We start from the raw sequence: 20,989 nt of genomic DNA, 5'->3' as shown, positions 1-20,989 counted from the left end.
CCCTTCGAAAGCTTGCGCCGTGAGCTCTCGAAGTATGACATATACTTGCAGATGCCCTTGTTCCACTCCTTGAGCCGGGGAACCGCATTTGGAAATCGGGCAACAACTACACAACCACAAATACGAATGATAAGAAAGGAAATGAAGAAAAATTGACACTTAAGGAAAGGCTGCACTTACGAGATGCATTCCATTTCTCGGGGAATAACATAAATTCGAGAGGGATCAGATCTTCGGTCTTCACCCGAACAAAGCGTCCCTGCCAGCCTCGGTATCGATCCTTGTCAATGCTCGAAAAGGGGGCCTTGTTGACCCAACGAGTAAGCTTGATTAGTCCCCCACAGAAAATTTGGGGACTATATAGATGGAGCAGGTGGTCAAGGGTGAACCGAGGAGACTCAATTTTATTTACAAAATAACGAAGGAGGATCACGATCCTCCAGAGAGACAGGTGCATTTTCCCCAGACACACCTTGTATCTCTTGCAAAAATCCAAAATAACTGGGTCTATCGGGCCCAATGTAAAGAGATAAGTGTAAATACTTAACTACCCCTCCACATGGGTACTGATATCGTCTCCAGGACCGGGGACTACCATGTCCTTATCTCCCCATTACAGTCCTCTCGCACAGTGGGGAGGGTATCTTCGGTGACAGAGCATATATATCTCGATGCCCATTCACCTCGGTCTTGTTTGGACGAGGCCTTCTCGACCTTGAAGTCATCCGCAATTGAACAGCCCCCGAGAATAAAGCTTTTCAAGGGGGGTCGGGGGCCGGTTCGGTGCAGCCACTTCGGGAGAAGCCATCTCGAGAACAACCATTTGGGGAGTGGCCGTTTCGGTACCGGCGGCCGGATGGGAAGATGAAGAGGCAGCTCGTTGAGGAACTGACTTGGAAGTTTTAGCCATTACTATTTGAGAAAGCGTGAAAATTTAGAGAAAAAGTATGGAGATTTGAAGGAGCAAGTTTAAAGGCTGAAGAAAAGCGTATGAAGACTTAAAGGTAAGATGAAGATCTGGAAAAAAACCTAAGAACAATTGTAGAAATTTGAAGGTCTAAGATGGAGATATGAAGGTTTGAAAGAGTTGGTAATAACTAGAAGATTCGAAGGTGGAAGCTGGATCGAAAAATGAAAAAAGACAAAGGGTAGAAGATTTTATAGGGGAATCACGCGACGTTTCACATTCGGAGACGATCGATCGATGGTTTACGTGTGTCCAAAATCAGAGTGACACGACTGATGGGACGTTTCGGCTTTTTCGTCGTTTCGGTTGTAACGTACGGAGGAAGGAACCAGAGAACATATAGGCAAACCTACTCACTGAGAAATGAGGGAACTATCTGTATACGGGTAAAACTGAGGCTAATGAGCACCCCCGATTTTCTGGTGGGGCAAATGAAGCAAGAACATAACTACAAAGAATCGGAATCGAGGCTAGGAACCTCTCGTACTAAGAGCCTACCACCAGAGCCATCGAGACCGTGGCCCCGGATTCGGTTCGAGCCCCATGACTCTAGAAAACGCTACAAAGCAGTTGCACACGACTAGCGAAGGGGCCGTGATATCCGCGCCCGACTGAATATCACGGCGTGAATCTCGGCCCGTATTGATAGCAGATCAGTGATTAACAATTTTTTTTTTTTACCTTTCTTAGAATTGTATTGGGACGAAACTCTCCTACTATATAAAAGAGATATTTTTTATTCAAGAGGGATACTATAACACGCATATCAAGTCAATATAAACTTATTTTCTCTGCTTCTAAGTTATTTCAAAGTTCTTATAAGATCATTGCTTTTCACATATATTTTGGCTCCGAATCGAAGGCAAACAAATTGTTAAGCTCTGATCCGCGCTTGGACTCAATACTACAACTGGTTTAGCTATTTATTTTATCTTTAATTTGCTTTCTAACGTTATTAATCACTTGTATTGGATTAATCCACATATCCTTAAAACCGCGTATAAATTCAATTGTTATCTATTTTTAAGGGTAAACAATAACAAATCCATGAAACAAGAGATTAATTATTTTGAACTACAACGAGAGAGGTCTTGTAGCTTAGTTGATTTTGTATCCGTTTAGTTTACGGGGTATTGAGTTTGACTCCCAAAAAGAGCATTTTATTTTTTTATATTTCACCTTGATTGTATTTGTTGCGCGAACGAATACAATCGATCCAAGTTGTATCCTTTGTATCTGTATACAATCGATGTGAATACGATTACACGAACGAATATACCCCTGTATACAATCGATGTGAATACGATGCGCGAATGAATACAGTTGATACATACTATATTTGTTGCACATTTAAATACAAGTGATAAAAAACGGGTAACAATTGAAAATTCCTCTATATTTGGGGTGTGTTTGGTATAACGGAAAATGTTTTCCAGGAAAATATTTTCTAAGAAAATGTTTTCTTGGAAAACAAGTAGTATTCATTTTCCGATGTTTGGTACGCAAATTAAGGAAAATGACTTCTCAAGAGTATTCATAAATAATTTAGATATAATAAACATGAAGCCATAAACTTTCAAACCAACTACCTTCCGAACCCACAAATTTCATAGAGGGTGTTTGGCTAAGCTTATAAGCTGGTCAAACTAGCTTATAAGCACTTTTAGGCTTATCTACGCGTTTGGTAAAGTTAAAAGTGCTTATAAGCCAAGGGCGCCAAGTGCTTATAAGTCAAAAATAAGCCAAAAGCCATAAGCTGGTCACCCCCAACTTATGAATTTTTAGCTTATAAGCACTTTAAGTTTGACTAAGATTTTTATTCTTTTATCCTTAAAATATTCCGTTTTAGAACAAAACTCCTACATCGATATTCATTGCCTCAAGTATTTTTTCAACCTAACCCCCCCCCCCCTCTCCCCCGCCGTCGCCGCCTCTTCAATTCTGCAATTCTCGTTGTCTATTTAAGATAAGCAAATTCTCTATTCCTTTGCATATTTATATCTATGTGATTGTGTATTAATCTTTGAATTGTATGTAATAAATAAGGACATGTCAATTTTTTTGTGTATTGCTTTCTAAGTGTTGTGGCGATGAAGACAATGTTTGTTTCTCTTCAAATATTTTGCCATATTTAGGTTTATTTCTTACTGAGAACTTTTGTCAATTTATTAATTATTATAACCTATGATTATATGCTTGTCATAAAATAAATTACGTTAACCATAAAAATTATCTTATAATTGTATTTAAAATAAAATGACAAATAGAATATTTTGAATTTGAATCGATCTGGAATCTAAAATTTTAAAGAAATTACGCCCTTATAAGTGTAAACAGTTCTAAGGTTATTTAAGTCAATTTAACAGAAAAAGAGCTTATCAGCACTTTTTTATCAAATACTGCAACAACTTATTATCAATTTCAGCACTTGTACCCAAAAACGTAACTACTTATTTTTTAAATCAATTTTAGCATTTAAAAGTGCTTTTCAGCACCTAATGCTTATCAGGTACTTCAAATCAGCTAATCCAAACGGGCTCATAAACTTTCGAACCGCTAAACTTTCGAAACTGCGGAATTTCGAACCCGTAAACTTTATAATTTATGAACCCGTAGACTTCCAAACACATAAACCTCCAAGCTCATAACTTTGGAACTTGTAAAATTTTGAACATTTAAATCGATAAATAAAAAATCTAAAAAACTGAAAAATATTTTTTTCGGGAGGGGAGGGGGGCAAGAAAAACGAAAAATAAAATTGAAATTGACAAAAAAAAGGTAAAAAAAATAATTTTTGTTTGCGGGAGGGGGGTGGGGGTTGGAGTGGGGTGGAGGGGTTGTAGGGTGGGTGGTAACAGAAAAACTGAAATTTGAAAAAAACAAAGCCTTTCTTGGAGAGAGGGGTGGGGTGGGTTGGTGAGGGTGGGGAAGTTTGAGAAGGAGTTCTGAAAAATATTTTCTCTTCTGTTGATAAGGAAAATATTTTCCTCCAATTAGAGGAAAATGAGTTCGTAAGGAAAATATTTTTCAAAACATTTAAGCCAACCAAACATGAAAAAATTGGAAAATATTTTCCGAAAAATATTTTCCTACGTACCAAACACACCCTTAAAGTCGGACGGTAATGGGTTGAGTCCAACCGACCGATCACAATTTTAAGCTGAAGAATATTAGAATGTAACCAAACTACAAAAATGTTGATTGTCTACCCGCTGTTTGAAGGTTTAATATGATCGTAAAGAAAGTTGCTATATTTAAGGGTGTTTTGATTGACTTATTTTAAGTGCTTATTGGCTTTTAAGCATTTTTTTAATTTGTGTGGTTTTTGGCAATGATAAAAAATACTTAAAAGCACTTATTTTTAGGCATAAAAAGTATAAAAATAAGCCAAAAGCCAAAAATTAAATATTACCAACTTATGACTTTAGTTTTTAGCTTAAAAGCTAGTACTACTTTTTATAAGTCAATCCAAACATTCTCTTTATTCTTCGATGGGAAAAGAAGAAAGAAACAAAAAGTAAAATGTGAACTTTTGACTTTGTAAATAGGCTGCTTCGGCATTGTGACATCTTGTTTTTTTTATTGAATCGGACAGATTAATGAACACGGCAAAGCATGAGTATAGTATATTGCTCCTCCCTTAACCAAAGGTTTTGGATTTGAGCCCAGGGTATAGAAAAATCCTTGTTAGGGAGCGTTTCCCCCCGAATAGAGCCCTACGCGGTGCGAATTCGAATATAGTCGGGCTCCAATGCGGGTACCGAATACCGGGTGAGAAACAAAAAAAGATATGATTCTTTGGATTGTCCTTATCCAATTTACTAGAAGATTCATTATTCCTATATTTCACATTAAGATAGCTAAATCTCTTTCTATTTATTTCCTAGCACGTTTGGCCGACTTATAGTGTCTCTTAAAATATTTTGGTAATTAACTTATTCTTTTATGCCTTTAACTAGTCAAAACATACAATTTGTATTAAAAGTGCCCTCACGTAAGTCTTCAATCGTGTCATCACCGGTGAGATAGTGACTATAATGTTATAAATATTTACTATAATTTGACTTTTATTATGAAATATATATTGATTAGAAACACACCTTTATAGTCAAGCTAAACTATGCCCTTATTTAACTTCTCGAACCAAGTGTTCGAGGATTGCTTTATATGATTTTCCTTTGATTTCATTTCCGGGATTCAAATTTTTTGTTTGAGAACTCCTCTATAAACTAAAACAAAAGAATTCAAATTCAAAATATAATATAAACAAGGATGATACTCCCTCCGGTTCACAATAAGTGTCTAATTTGCTTTTTCATTTTGGTTCAAAATAAGTGTCCAGTTATGTAATCAAGAAAGAATTCAATTTGTTTTTACAAAATAACCCCTATGTACATATCCGTAAAAGGTTTTCTTACTCCTCACATTAAATGTTTAATTAGGGGTAGTTTAGTCATAGTAGGTATTTTTGTATAGAATTTAGTATTTTTTTTAATGGACGTGCTAAAAGCAAATTGGACACTTATTGTGAACCGGAGGGAGTAAGGAATAACTTGGGCTTCAATTTACCTCCAAATAAGAACTCCATTAAAAACACTAAAATGAAGGAATAAGATGCTGAACTAAGCTAAGCATGTAATTGGATTCCAAATCTGGTTTTGCTTCCAAAACTATAATTCCAATATCATATGGAGTAGTACACATTTCCCATTCAATATTCATATTTAAACAGTTGTTTGTTTGCAAAGTCAAACTAAAACCCATTCCATTCAAACCAAAAATATGACGGGCAACTGTTGGCCAAAACTCTTAAATACCCTCAAAAAAGCCCGTAACCTAATTCCCGTCGCTGCCCTCACCACCACCACCTCCGCTAATTCTCCCAAAATCTCCTCCATGGACGACCTTCCCAAAACCCTGAAAACCCGCCTCTGTATCATCGGCAGCGGCCCCGCAGCTCATACAGCCGCCATTTACGCCGCACGTGCCGAGCTAAAGCCGATTCTCTTTGAAGGATGGATGGCTAACGACATAGCTCCCGGCGGGCAGCTTACGACCACCACCGATGTCGAGAACTTTCCCGGTTTCCCTGAAGGTATTGGCGGTGGTGAGCTTATGGAACGGTGCCGTGCGCAGTCCGTTCGTTTCGGGACACAAATTCATACTGAAACTGTAACTAAAGTTGACTTTTCTAAAAGTCCTTTTGAGATTGTTTCGTCTGATAGGACTGTGTTAGCTGACGCCGTTATTATTGCTACCGGTGCTGTAGCTAAGCGGCTTGAATTTCCCGGTTCCGGCAATGACGGGTTTTGGAATAGGGGAATTTCGGCCTGTGCCGTTTGTGACGGCGCGGCTCCGATTTTTAGGAATAAGCCGTTGGCGGTGATTGGTGGTGGGGATTCAGCTATGGAAGAAGCTAATTTTTTGACTAAATATGGTTCTAAAGTGTATATTATTCATAGGAGGGATGAGTTTAGGGCATCGAAGATTATGCAAAGTAGAGCATTGAGTAACCCTAAAATAGAGGTGATTTGGAACTCAAGTGTAGTGGAGGCTTATGGGGAGAAGCTATTGGGTGGATTGAAGGTGAAGAATGTTGTTACTGGGCAAGTTTCGGATTTGCAGGTTTCGGGTTTGTTTTTCGCCATTGGGCATGAACCAGCTACTAAGTTTTTGGATGGGCAATTAGAGTTGGATTCTGATGGGTATGTTGTGACTAAGCCGGGAACGACGTTGACCAGTGTTAGGGGTGTGTTTGCTGCTGGTGATGTGCAGGATAAGAAGTACAGGCAAGCTATTACAGCTGCTGGCTCAGGTTAGTTGTTCGGATTGCTTTAGTTTATTGCTTCGCTTGCCTCAGTATGGCTACTTTTTTTTTGTTCTTGGTTGTGATTTCTAACCTTCGTAGAATTTGAATATCAAATAACTGGCTAATGCCCTTAGATGTTGTTGAATGCTTGTGCATATTTCTTTTGTTGATATTTGGTCTAAAACGTTAGTAGAGGCATGTTTCATTAGTATAGCAAACTTTTAGTTTTATCAATGAAGTAGAGAATGCACTCTTTGCAGCTATCCTGTCTGGATATTTGCTGAAGAAAACCAATTCGTCAAGTGACATAATGGCTGTCTTTTATTGTGGTTTACCTTAGTTTTATAATTATTATTATTAACAATGGCTCCTCTTGAGCTACCTTAATGTAATATTTAGAAGAAAAGGAACGAAGAGCAGCCCCATCAGTGGCGTGTCAATTTGATTTGGTTATTGTAAGAGGAACTTCTCGATATAAGCAGTAAGAATAGAACGAATATATGATATGAAGAAACCAATTAATATATATGGAGATCGCCTTAGGGGGTGGCAAGGCACCGTGCTGCCTAAAGTATCACTTGAACATTAGTCTATGCGTTGTAAATATGCTTGAAATGTTCTTGGAGAGGTTTCTAGTGTAAGGACCTCGATCCCATAGCTTGGGTGGTGGGGCTGGCCTTGTGATGGACAAGAAAAAGGGTTTAAATGCAGTTTTTGTATTTTGTTCCAATCTCAGATTTTTCTTTGGTTCAGTAGCCATCACTAGCATAAAACAAGTTACTTGATAAATGATTTAAATTTAGAGAAGTGTTTTTGAAAAGAAAAACTCACCTGATTATCAATTAGACCTTGCCATGATTTACAAAACTTCAGATTTCTCATTGCTTAAAGTTGCTTTTTTTTTTTTTTTTTAAAAACTCTGCCTCGTTATGAAACCAATGCCAAGAGGATAATCCTTTAAAACAACAATTTTCTGGCTGGTCTAGATGGCATCTTGTCCGAATGCTTTGGATAAACCATCTTTTTTAGAAAGAAAGGTTCAGCATAAACCATCTTTTAGGGATTGTAAAAATGTTTTCGAACTCAGTAAGAAAATTAGTAGCCTCATGTTTCACTATAATCATAGAAATCGCGATTCTATGATCTTCTGATGCCTTCATATTAAAGAAATACCAGCATCAACTGGAATCTGAGCGTTGGTTAAGCCATTTACATAATAACGGGCCTTTTTGGTGATGAAAGAATCGGGATATTTTCTTCCAAAAGTGTGGGTCTTTTGAAAACTGTTTTACCATTCTAAGGCAGGATTTAGGTCCTACAGATTTATCTCTGACAGAACGATTTCATAGCAAATACCGAATAGTTAAACCAGTTCGCTCTACTGAAACCAGTTGACTAATTAGCTTCTCTGATTAAAAAAAAATTAACTCAATGAAAAAAATTAAATACTCAAGCTTTGAGAAATTGTGCATGTGATTCTTTTCAATATTGATTTTTCAAGTGGTTTAAGATTATGCAATTGTAAGATTTAGTGTAGTTTGTGGGTATGTCAATGCTGGGTTAGATCATAGTGTTTGCAGAAGAGGGATTTTTTGTTTAAAGAAAAATATGTAACAACTCATTCGTATTGTTTCTAGTACTGTTGTGAGGTATTCTGATTTCCTTGGAAGATATATAATTGTCAAATGGATAAAGGTTACGGTATATGTTCTATGACTTGTTTGCTGGAGCTTTTTTTTATTAAGCTCTGTTCTTCTGCTAGTTTCCGTAATTTACAGAAATGTGTCTAAGGGATCCTACTAAGTTCAGAACATGTTATTGAACTAGGTTTGCTTTTTTAGGATCTTTACATTTTTTTTGAGATGGAATTTTTCGAATCTTTACATAAGCATTGAATTTTACATTATGCTTGTGCAATAGTAATGTTGATTCATTTTTATATTTGGAGCATCCTTGTGAAGGAAACATTTTTCCTGATAAATTAAACTGAGAAAGAAACATTTTAGAGGAATGACCTTGTGAAAGAAATATGATATTTGTTGGGTGCGGTTAGTAGCTTCCGCATACATAGAGAGTACCTTGTGAAACAATTTGATTTTTGTTGGGTGCTCTATGTGATGCTGGTACCTTTGCAGTTGGTGCTTAGAAATTTTGTATGATGCCTCTTGCCTTTTCTTTTCTAAACATTTGTTGCAACTTTAATCAAGAATATCTCTCTATGCTAAGTTTGGTTGGATACTGATATTAACACCTTAACATTTTGATACTCGAGACGTTCACGAATTCTATTGTTGGAATCTCTACCCATACGAGACCCTAGATCTCTGAGTTATACTAATGTGAAAAAAATGGTAGGAAATTTTCTTCTCATGTAAAAGTTGTACACAATGTTTATCTGAAATGGCGATGCCTTTGGGGAAGCTAGTGATAATTGCATCAATATGTTTATTTTAATTGCTTGTGTTTTACTTTACGATTTTGTCATTATGTTCTTCAAGTGGAACAATTGTGTCTGGACTAAGCACCGTTTCTCTCGAAATAACACATGGCCTAATGTTCTTTTGTTCTTGTTTTGGGGCATGCTTGTAGGGTGCATGGCAGCTTTAGATGCCGAACATTACTTGCAAGAAATTGGTGCCCAAGAGGGAAAGAGTGATTGATTGCTTGGTATTGTTCCATTGAAGCGTATTTGAAATTGTGTTGCAAAAGGTCAGGATTGCATTGAAATCCATGTATTAAGAATTTGTTTCCTCGCAAATGTTTATGATTGAAAAGCATATTATTTAATTGCGAACCCAGTTCGTTCTCAAGCCATGGTTCGTTCTTTGTACTAAACAGTTGGATTAATTTGAGAGATGCAATAGTTATCATCAGCTTTGTTGCAATTTTGTATTGTTGCCACTTCATATTGCATTTTGTTTTTCAAGCACAATTACGTCAAAGACGTAGAGAGCCATTTCCAGAGTGGCTTTTGATCTTGTAATTAGACTTGGAATGATGTTCATTAATCTTTAACAAGTAGTGGGGGGATGTTGGTGAAGATCTATTTCGATAAACCTTACTCTTTAGAACAGGTTGTGATTATAAGTCAGAGATTTCATAACCAATTATAATATTTCTTTTTCAGAGAATTATGATTTCTATAATATCTCAAAAATTAAACAATGTATTACTTAATTCTTCATGTTGTGATGCCAATTTGAGTGCATGATAGTTTAGTATTGATTTTGCATTACTTTCATGAACATATTTTCGAATCTAATAGGACGTTGATAGCTTGTTCTTGAATCTATGTTATTGATGAGAAGAAGTCCCATGAACGATTAAATGAAAGTAAGAAAAGGAATTTAGGGCTTCAGACAAAGAAAAGGGGATTTCCGACAAAGGAAGATGTTTCGGATATAGCAAGGAATAAGAAAGTTTTATTTGCACAAAAGGACTTGAGATATAGAGCAATCACAACCATTGATAAAGGAAATGATAGATTTAGTAAGCGTTTGAACATAAGAATTGTAAAATTCCAAAAAATGTGAAAAAAATTTTCAAGTGAAAATGGTATTGAAATTTAGAGTTGTGTTGGACATAAAATTCAGTTTGGGTTGTTTTTGAAGTTTTGTGAATCATTTGAGTGAAAATTTTGAAAAACAGCTTTTTTGGAGTTTTTCAAATTTTCAAAAATTTTCAAAACGCATCTTCAAGTGAAAATTGGAAATTTTATGAACAAACGCCGATTTCGAAAAAAGGAGAAAAGATTTTATGTCCAAACGGGCTCTTAATCTCAACTATTCAGATCAAGTAAGGGACAACTGTGAAGCATTGGATGCCAAAATTATTCCCACAAATGTGAGACGTGTAGATAGCACTGTAAAGAATAAATACAGTTAGTTTGTTAATTGGTAGTAAATAAGTAACAATTAGACAACTGTACAAGACTTTATTTTCTTTTATGATTTTTTTATTTACATAGAATATGCAGAAGATATGTTGTATATATAGGGTAGTCTATGGAATAAAATTTACATAGAAAATTCTGCAGATTCTCTTTTCAATTCTTCATAATCTTACGTGGTATCAGAGCGGTGAGGCTCGATCCTTGAAGAAAGTTTTTCATCATCATTTTTGTGAGAATTTTCCATCACATTCATCATGCCCGACAGTACTCAGATCTCCCTAACTCAATCTGCACCTGAAAATGCAGTCACTATTAATCAGGATCATCCTTACTTTCTTCATTCATCTGATGCTCCTGCAATGACACTTGTCAATGCTGCTTTTGATGGGAGAGGATTTCAGGGCTGGAGAAGATCAGTACTGATAGCCTTTTCAGCTAAAAATAAATTGAGATTTATCAACGATTCATGCCCTGCACCTGCTCTCACTTCAAAAGATTATCAACCTTGAGCAGATGCAACGACATGGTAACCCTGGCTGCTGAACTCACTGTCCAAAGACATTGGAGACAATGTAATTTACTCAAAATCTGCAAAAGACCTCTGACAAGCTTGGAACACATGTTTGGTCAATCAAATGGAGCAAAATTGTACCACCTGAGGAAAGAACTATCTGGATTAGTACAAGGTACAATTGACATAGCAAGCTACTTCACAAAACTCAAAAGATCGTGGGACTCACTCAACTGTGATGTCAAATGCAATTGCCTATGTATTTGTGAAGGTAAGCAGAAATTGGAGAAGTCACTAGAGGATGGAAGACTCATTCAATTCCTTATGGGATTGAATAATGCGTATGGTCAAGCAAGGGGAAATATACTCATGATGAACCATCTACCCAACATAAATCATGCCTACTCCCTTGTTCTCCATGATGAAAATCAAAGAGAAGTCTATGCTAATCCTCTCATTTCTCCTGATTCCTCATCATTCGTGGTAGGGAATCAAGGTAATTCAATTCAAGGGAATTTTTCACAAAGGACTGGGAAGCAGACACAAAGGTTCACTGGACATCCTCAGAAGTATGGGAATAACCCTCAAAAGCCTGGGTTTCCACCACAAAGGACCTCAACTTTCAAAGGAAAGAAGACAAAGTTCAACCCTAATGTATCTTGCACCTATTGCAAGAAGACTGGACACTCTGTGGCTGATAGTTATAGGATCATAGGCTTTCCTAAGGATTTTGAGTTCACTAATGGGAAAGGAAATCAGGGAACAATCAGGAGCAATGGGGTTTTATCTGGAGAACAGGGAGAAGATCCAAACAATAGCAACTACAATCAAATACTGAATCAACATCTTTTTATAGATCAATTTTCACACTTGGTTCAATTGATCAAACATGTCAAAGTGGGAGAATCAGGAAGTTCTAGTTTAGAGATTAATGCAAATGTTGTAGCTGGTACAGTTATCAAATATTCTGGAACCTGTTTCTCAATTTTTAATACAAGCACCTGGATCACAGATTCAGGGGGTTTCAGAACACATGTTCTTTGAATCAAATGCTTTTATCTCTTTATCTCCTCTTCCAGTTCCTATTAATATTAATCTTCCTAATTCTTTCAAAGTCATAGTCACTCATATAGACAGGATTTCTATCTTACCTAATTTTCTTCTGGAAAATGTTCTTCATGTCCCAAGCTTTAGATACAATTTACTATCAGTAAATAGATTTTGTTAACAATTTTATTGCATTATCTCATTCTCATATGGTCAATATCTGTTGCATGCCCCTTTATTGAAGAGGCCTCATGTATTTGGTGAAACTAGAGAAGGATTATATCTATTGGAGCCTAATGCTGATAATACTAAGTCTATGAATCAAGAAAATGTAGTTCAAACATCATAACAAAATGTTTTTAGTCATGTTTCAGTTCCTTCTAATTTTCTACAAATGCAATCTCTGATGTAAACCTTTGGCACATTAGATTGGGGCATTTGCCTTTTTCATCAATGAAGCGTCTCAGTTTATTTCATTTCCTTCGAATTCTGAATGTTTCTGTGATATATGCCTCAAAGCTTGGAAAACTTGGAATCCTTTTCCTTTAAGTCAAATTAAATCCAAAAAAGCATTTTAGTTAATACATATTGATATTTGGGGTCCATACAAAGTTCCTACTTATAATATATTTAATTTTTTTTAACTTGTGGATGATTTCAGCAGAGGGACTTGGACCTTCCCGATTAGTACCAAAGTAATGCTTTTGGGGTACTAAAGAATTTCCTAAAAACGGTTGAAAGACAGTTTGGTGTGAAGGTGCAGAAACTAAGGACAGATAATGCTTTTGAGCTTGGGAAAGGATCTCAAGAAGCTGCTTTTCTTTCCTCTCAAGAAATAATTCATCAAACATCTTGTGTTGCAACCCCTCAACAAAATGGCATAGTTGAGAGGAAACACAAACATCTTTTGAAAATGGCAAGAGAATTGCTCTTTCTATCACAAGTTCCTATTTGTTATTGAGGTGAGTGTGGACTGCTACATTTTTAACTAATAGGCTGCCTTTTAAAGTACTTAATGGTCAGACCCCTTTCATGTTGTTTGGACATCCCCCTTCCTATGATTCTCTTAGAAACTTTGGTTGTCTTTGTTATTTTCTACTTTATCTAATGGTAAAAGCAAGTTTGACCCAAGAGCAAAGGCATGTGCATTTTTAGGCTACCCTTTGAGTCAAAAGGGTTACAAGTTGCTAAAATTGGACACCAAGAAGATCATTGTCTCCAGAGATGTTCATTTCCATGAATCCAAGTTTCCATTTGTTACATTTGCCCCTTCCACAGATCCCATATATCCTATCTCCCCGCCTCCTGATAAATCACTGATAAGTGGGGATTTTGGCTACTTATTAACACCTCTTTGCTTTTGTTTTAGTCCGAAAGTATTGATTTGTGTTCCCGAAACTGATGAAATTGTGCAAATTGCAGGAACATTGGAAGTTTGGTCTCCCATGATGAAATCCGACTCGGAAGGAGTGTTCCGAAGCACAAGGCAAAAAAGGGCGCAGATGCAAAGAAGTGCGGTCTGCAGAAGGAATTCTGCGGCCGCAGACAAAATTGCGGCTGCATAATTCCATCTGCGGCCGAACCCAAGATAAAGACCCCAACAGGATTTTGACAGATGTGCGGACCGCACATGAATTGCGCGGTCGCAAAACAGGGTCTCACTGATAAATAATTCCAAGTTCAGAGAGTGTGCAGAAGACCAAGTCCTGACGCCTCGCTGAAGTGCGGACCACACAATGTTGCTTCGCAGCCGCAATCCAGAAATGTGCGGCTGCATAATCCACTCACCTGCCAACTGAAGAAATCTGCGGACCGTACATGGAATTGTGCGGCCACAGAACCTCCCGAGGGGTATTTTTGTCAGCGAATTTTGGCCCATTATAAATAGACGAGTTTCATAAATTTAGGTCAAGTTTGGAAGAAAAAGCTGTTGTAGCCGTTACCTTTTACTACTTTAGGAAGTTTATAACCATTTTAGTGTTTTTACATTATCTTTTTCCATTTTAATCCTTGATTATGAGTTTAATTAGCTTTTCTTCTTTATTTTCTTCCATTTCCATTATGATTAGCTAGATTTTTACTAGGGTTGTAACCTAACCCTAGTGTGTAACCTTTGGATATTTAATTTAATGCTTGTTTATGATTAAGTGTTGATTATTTAGCTTATTTCATGCTTTAGTTATAGAATTAATGGTTGCAAACATTGATTCATGCCTTTTTGGCTTAGTTTCTACTTGAGAAAGAGGGACTTAGTCTAGGATAACTTGACTAACAAGGAATTTGGCTAATCGAGAGATTGATTAGCCTAATTAAAGGGTTCAAACTAGAGATAGTAAGAACGCGACTTGAACTCATATAAACTCTTTTGTTGGATACCCATTTGGACTTGAGAAAGCCAAATTGGGCAAAATCACTCTCTGATTGAGAGGTACTTCTGAGTGGGTAATATAGAGTTGAGAGCTATAATACACCACAATCAACAAAACAAACATTAACGTATTTATCCCATTAGGCGAACACCTAGGTTATGGTCACATCCCTAGGCTTTTAAACTATTTGGAAAAAATACCAAAAACATTCATTTCTAGTTTATTTTCCTTAGCTTGCAATCATTAGAGTAATAGTAGAAGCAGAAATCAAAACTTGTTGTGGAAGTACTAATTTAGTTAATCCAATCACTTTCTTCAAGTATATACCCCTAACACCCCTTATAGCACCCTGTGGATTCGACCCCGACTCATAGTTAGGTAATTAATATTGCATACGGCCGTATCATATCTCTTATCGAGGTGTGTTGTGGACGTCATCAATTTTTGGCGCCGTTGTCGGGGAGTTAAAACGGTGTTAGCTATATATTTGGGTTTATTTTTGGAATATCTTTTTTTCCTTCCGTGTTACTAACTTGTGTGAAACAATTTTAGGTACAACCATGGCGACAAACAATGATCTCGGATATATGCCTTTGGGGGATGTGGATGTCGAGGATGAGCAAGTTGAGGAGGTGCCTCTTGAATATCAAGCCTATCGAAGAGGCTGGGTGCCTCATGACAATGTACCCGCTCCACCCCCACCTCCACCACGAGCGGCTCCACACCGGGAGTTACCCAATGAAGGATATGCTAGTGCATATTCCCTCCCCGTATTAGGGCGGGAAACTTCCAAAACACCAATGTGATGCTCACTTTGCTTGAGCAATAGGGTTTCTTCACCGATGCTTCAACTCAAAATGTGTATAAACATTTGAAGGGGTTTGTGGATACTTGTTGGGGGAGCAAACAAACAAATATCTCCGAGGATGCATTGAGGCTAATGATTTTTTTATTCTCTCTACGGGGGAAAGCTTTAGATTGGTTGGAACGATTACCGAACCATTGCATTCACACTTGGGATGAGTTGGCGAAAATTTATTGCTAAGTTCTTCTTTCCGGGGCACATGGCTACACTTCGAGATGAGATTTTGGCATTCAATCAATAGCCAAATGAACCACTACATGAGATATGGGAGCGCTATAGAACAATGGTTAAGGAATGTCCCAACAACGATATGACGGAAAATATGATTCAACAAACCTTCTATCGTAGGATCAACACAACCAACCAATGTGTAGTGAATCAACTTGCTGGTGGGAACTTTATGACTACGCCTTATGCGGAGGCGTGTGAGATTTTGGATGAAATGGCAGAAACATCATCGGCTTGGCAATCCCGGGGCCAATGTTCCACAAGGTGATCCGAATATGATTCAACTTCACAAAGAATTGCATGACCATGGGAAAGCCATTGCCGAATCGACTACTACCATAAATCAACTAGCAAAGGTTCAACTTCATCAAGTGTAAAATCCTAAGCAAGTCAATGCCATGGAAAGGGTGAACATGATGGTAAACAAGAGAAGGGCCAAAGGTCCACAAGTGCAAAACCGAGTGGAGAACTATGTGCAAGAAGATAGTGGTTTTGAGCAAGATGATTCCTATAATGAACAAGAAGAGGAAGTGCAATATGTGAACAATTTTCACGGGCAAAGAAACAACTTTCAAGGCCCAAACCAAAAACAATGGCGACCACAAAACAATCAATTCAATAGGAATTCTAACAATCAAGGAAATTGGAGTGGTAGCAACAATCAAGGGAATTGGCATACAACAACAATCAAGGGAACTTGGGGGGGGGGGTAACAATCAAAGCGTATGGAACAACAAGCAAGGCAACCGGGGGTCGAGTTTTCAAAGGCCCCCAATGTATCAACAATCGAGCAACCTGCCTCCTTATCCTTCCTATGGTCCAACTTCTTCAAACAATGATATGGGGTATATTGAAAATATGTTCAAGCAAATGATGGAATATAATTCCGATTCGGATACCCAACTTGCCTCACACAACATATCAATCCGCAACTTAGAAGCTCAAATGGGGAAAATCTCTCAAGCTCTAAATTCTCGCCCTAAGGGGGCAAATCTCTCAAGCTCTAAATTCTCTCCCTAAGGGGGCACTACCAAGTGACACGGTAGTAAACCCAAAGGGTGAAAACAACACGTGGAATGCCATGGCCGTGACTACAAGAAGTGGAAGAGGTGGGAACGCACCCACCTCAAGTCAAAGGCAACTTGTTGATGATGATCAAGTGGTGCAAGAAGAGGAGGTCCCGAACAATATGGTGAAACCTAATGGGGAATTTCGGATTGATATTGATGATAGTGTGGAAGAGACTCAAGAGGAGGTAAACCCGTCTAGGGATCACATTATTGATATACCAGAGCCGGTAGTGCAAAAGGCTAAGGCACCATTGCCTAAGCCTCCACCTCCATACCCTCAAAGACTTGACAAGAAAAATGGTGAGAATTAATTCAAGAAGTTCATTGAAATGATGAAGAGTCTCTCAATCAATGTGCCATTAGTTGAAGCTTTGGAAAAAATGCCCGATTATGCAAAGTTTATGAAGGATCTCGTGATAAAGAAGCGGTCAATGAATTTGAAACCTCAAAGTCACTCATCAAGTGAGTGCAGTTATGCATTCAATGGATCCTAAGTTGGAGGATCTCGGTGCTTTCACGATTTCTTGTATAATTGGAAGTGCCGAGTTTGCTAAAGCTCTTTGTGATCTTGGGAAAAGTATCAATTTGATGCCCTATTCAGTTTTCAAGACTTTCGAAATTGGGAAATCAAGACCCACCTCTATGAGATTGCAAATGGCCGATCGTACTTTGAAGAGGCCCTTGGGAGTGATTGAAGATGTTTTGGTTCGTGGTGATAAATTCATTGCTCCGGTGGATTTTGTCATTCTAGATTGTGAAGTTGATTATGAGGTGCCGATTATTCTTGGGAGACCTTTCCTTGCTACGAGGAAGGCTCTTTGTGATGTTGAAGCCGGAGAACTTACCTTCCTGGTTGGTGATGAAAAAGTGGTACTCCATGTGTGTAAGTCCATGCGGAAACCAAATAGCAATGAGGTGTGCTCTTTGTGGACTTGGTGACCGATGTTATTGTTGATGAAACAAGTGCTACAATCAATGCTGGTGATATGTTGGAGGCCGTCTCAACTTTGATGATGAAGATATAAATGGCTTCATGGAATGTGTGAACTCTTTGTATGGAATGGGGTCGTACAACTATGCACCCCGAAAATTGTCCTTGGATCTTGAAAATAGGACAACTCCTCCTACAAAGCCTTATATTGAAGATCCTCCTACCTTGGAGTTGAAGCCATTGCCTCCATATCTTCGGTATGAATTTCTTGGTCCGTTCTAATTTACCGGTTATTCTTTCCTCTTGTTTGACTGACGTGCAAGTAGATTCCACATTGGCATTGCTACAAAAGAGGAAGAAGGCTATTGGGTGGACCTTGGCGTATATTCGGGGGATAAGACCCGCTTTTTGCATGCATAAGATCAACTTCGAGGATGGAGCCAAATCATCTATTGAACATCAAAGGATACTCAATGAGGCTATGCAAGAAGTGTTCAAAAAGGTGATTATCAAGTGTTTGGATGCCGGGGTTATCTACCCCATCTCTGATAGTCCGTAGACCTCCCTGGTTCAATGTGTCCCAAAGAAGGGGGGCATTACGGTGGTCACCCAAGACAAGAATGAGTTGATTACTACAAGAACAGTGACCGGTTGGAGGGTGTGTATGGACTATCGCAAGCTCAACAATGTCACAATGAAGGATCACTTTCCACTTCCTTTCGTAGATCAAATGCTTGATAGATTGGCCGTCCGTGCTCTCTATTGCTTTCTTGATGGGTATTCGGGCTACAACCAAATTCTTATTGCTCCGGAAGATAAAGAGAAAACAACCTTTACATGTCCCTATGACACTTTTGCTTTCAAGCGGATGACATTTGGTTTATGCAATGCACCGGTGACTTTTCAAAGGTGTATGATGGCTATTTTCACGGATATGGTAAAGGACTACCTTGAGGTTTTCATGGAGGACTTCTCAGTGGTTGAAAATTCTTTTGATGATTGTCTTGAAAATTTGGACAAATTATTAGCTAGATGTGAAGAAACAAATTTTGTGCTCAATTGGGAGAAATGTCATTTCATGGTCGAGGAAGGCATTGTCCTTGGCCACAAGATCTCAAAGAATGGAATTGAAGTTGACATGGCAAAGATTGAGGTGATTTCTAAACTTCCACCTCCAACTTCGGTGAAAGGTGTGCGGAGTTTCTTAGGCCACGCGGGGTTTTATCGGTGCTTCATCAAAGATTTCTCTAAGGTGGTGAACCTGTTGTGCAAGCTTCTTGAGAAGGATGCTAAGTTTAACTTCAATGATGACTGCATGAGAGATTTTGAATTGTTAAAGTTCAAGTTGACAACTACTCCCATCCTCACCACTCCAAATTGGAGTGTACCTTTTGAACTCATGTGTGATGCAAGTGACATAGCGGTTGGGGCTGTTTTGGGGCAACGCATCAATAAGATTTTCATCCGGTCTACTATACTAGTAAGACCATGAATAGTGCCCAAGTCAACTGTACTGTTACGGAGAAAGAGCTCCTTGCTATTGTGTTTGTAATTAAGAAGTTCTGCCCGTACTTGATGGGTGAAAAAGTCATTGTCCACACAGATCATGCGGCGCTTCATTATCTTATGAGCAAGAAGGACTCCAAATATCGGTTGATGAGATGAGTGCTTTTGTTGCAAGAGTTTGATATTAACATCCAAGATAGAAAGGGTAGTGAAAACCAAGTGGCGGACCACTTGTCTCGTTTGGAGGAGGAGGGGAGGCTGCATGTTGGCCTTGAAATCGATGATTCCTTCACCGATGAGCAACTCTTGGAAATTTCAATGAAAGAGGTGCCATGGTTCATGGATTTAGCAAATTTCCTTGTATGTGGAATCATCCCAGATAAGTTCTCTTCAAACCAAATGAAGAAGATCAAACGGGATTGTCAAGATTATTATTGAGATGAACCATACCTCTTCCGGGTTTGTACGGATGGGGTGATTAGAAGATGTGTACCGGAAGAAGAGCAAGGTGACATTCTTGGGGCTTGTCATTCTTCACCATATGGTGGTCATCATGGTGGAGCGAGAACGGCAACCAAAGTGCTTAGTTGTGGTTTCTATTGGCCCACTCTTTACATGGATGCAAGTGAGTTAGTGAAAAGATGTGATGAATGTCAACGGGCTGGTGGAATCTCAAAGAAAAATGAAATGCCTCTCATTACCATTTTGGAGATTGATATTTTTTATGTGTAGACTTCATGGGTCCTTTTGTGAGTTTTTGTGGAAACACTTACATCTTGGTCACGGTGGATTATGTGTCCAAATGGGTTGAGGTTGTTGCTTTAAATGAGGCGAGAAGTGTGGTGACGTTCTTGAAGAATAACATTTTCTCAAGGTTTGGTACTCTGCGTGCAATTACAAGCGATGGGAGGTCACATTTTTGTAACAAGGCTTTCGACACTTTATTTAGAAAGTATGGTATTACTCACAAAGTCACAACTCCCTATCACCCACAAGCTAGTGGGCAAGTGGAAGTCTCCAACCGGGAGATAAAGAGTATTTTGTCCAAAACGGTGAATGCTAATCGGACGGATTGGTCCAAGAAACTTGATGATGCATTATGGGCTTATCAGATGGCTTACAAAAAACTTATCGGGATGTCAGCATACCGGTTGGTGTTCGGAAAAGCTTGTCATCTTCCGGTGGAACTAGAGCACAAGGTCATGTGGGGTCTAAAGAAGTTGAATCTTGATTTGGATGTAGCCGCTAACTTGTGGGTTGTACACATCAACGAATTGGATGAGTTCCGGTACCATGCTTATGCAAGTTCGTCCTTGCACAAAGATAAGTTTAACGATCCGACCGGTTGTTTTGTGAGTTGTAGCTCCGTTTCCCCATTTACTGCTCCTTTTGTGCTTTATAGCTGTTATGTGATGTCACGACCCGGATTTCCCACCATCGGGAGTCGTGATGGCGCCTACTAACGGAGCTAGGCAAGCCAACTTAATTAACAATTTCCTTAAACACATACTCTTTTTTTAACAATTAACGGCATTAAATAAAGGTGGCGGAATTAAAATCATAAGCGGAAGACTTAAATATAGATAAAAGATCGATAATACAGAAGTTCCAACACATATATCTCTACCCCGGGACTGGAGTCACATACTCACGAACATCTAAGGAGTACTACATACAAAGTCTGAAAGAAACATAATCTGTTTATCTCGGGTACAATGAGATGACAGCCAAATGTAAAGATAGAAGGGAGACGCCGGGCCTGCGTACGCCTGCAAGTTACCTCGGGTCTCTCTG

General features: G+C 38.4%; 1 protein-coding gene across 1 annotated transcript; it reads left to right on the top strand.

Annotated features, from left to right (window-relative positions):
• Positions 1-5,706: 5,706 nt before the first annotated feature.
• On the top strand, positions 5,707-9,661 carry LOC109217157 (thioredoxin reductase NTRB-like). The gene is made up of 2 exons (XM_019381385.1): positions 5,707-6,782; positions 9,366-9,661. Exons 1-2 carry the CDS (start codon positions 5,750-5,752, stop codon positions 9,434-9,436), a joined length of 1,104 nt encoding a protein of 367 aa, XP_019236930.1. The 5' UTR covers positions 5,707-5,749; the 3' UTR covers positions 9,437-9,661.
• Positions 9,662-20,989: the final 11,328 nt, after the last annotated feature.

This window comes from Nicotiana attenuata, unplaced genomic scaffold (genome assembly GCF_001879085.1).
Source record: "Nicotiana attenuata strain UT unplaced genomic scaffold, NIATTr2, whole genome shotgun sequence".
NCBI lineage: Eukaryota > Viridiplantae > Streptophyta > Magnoliopsida > Solanales > Solanaceae > Nicotiana > Nicotiana attenuata.
This window is presented reverse-complemented; position numbering and strand designations above follow the sequence as displayed.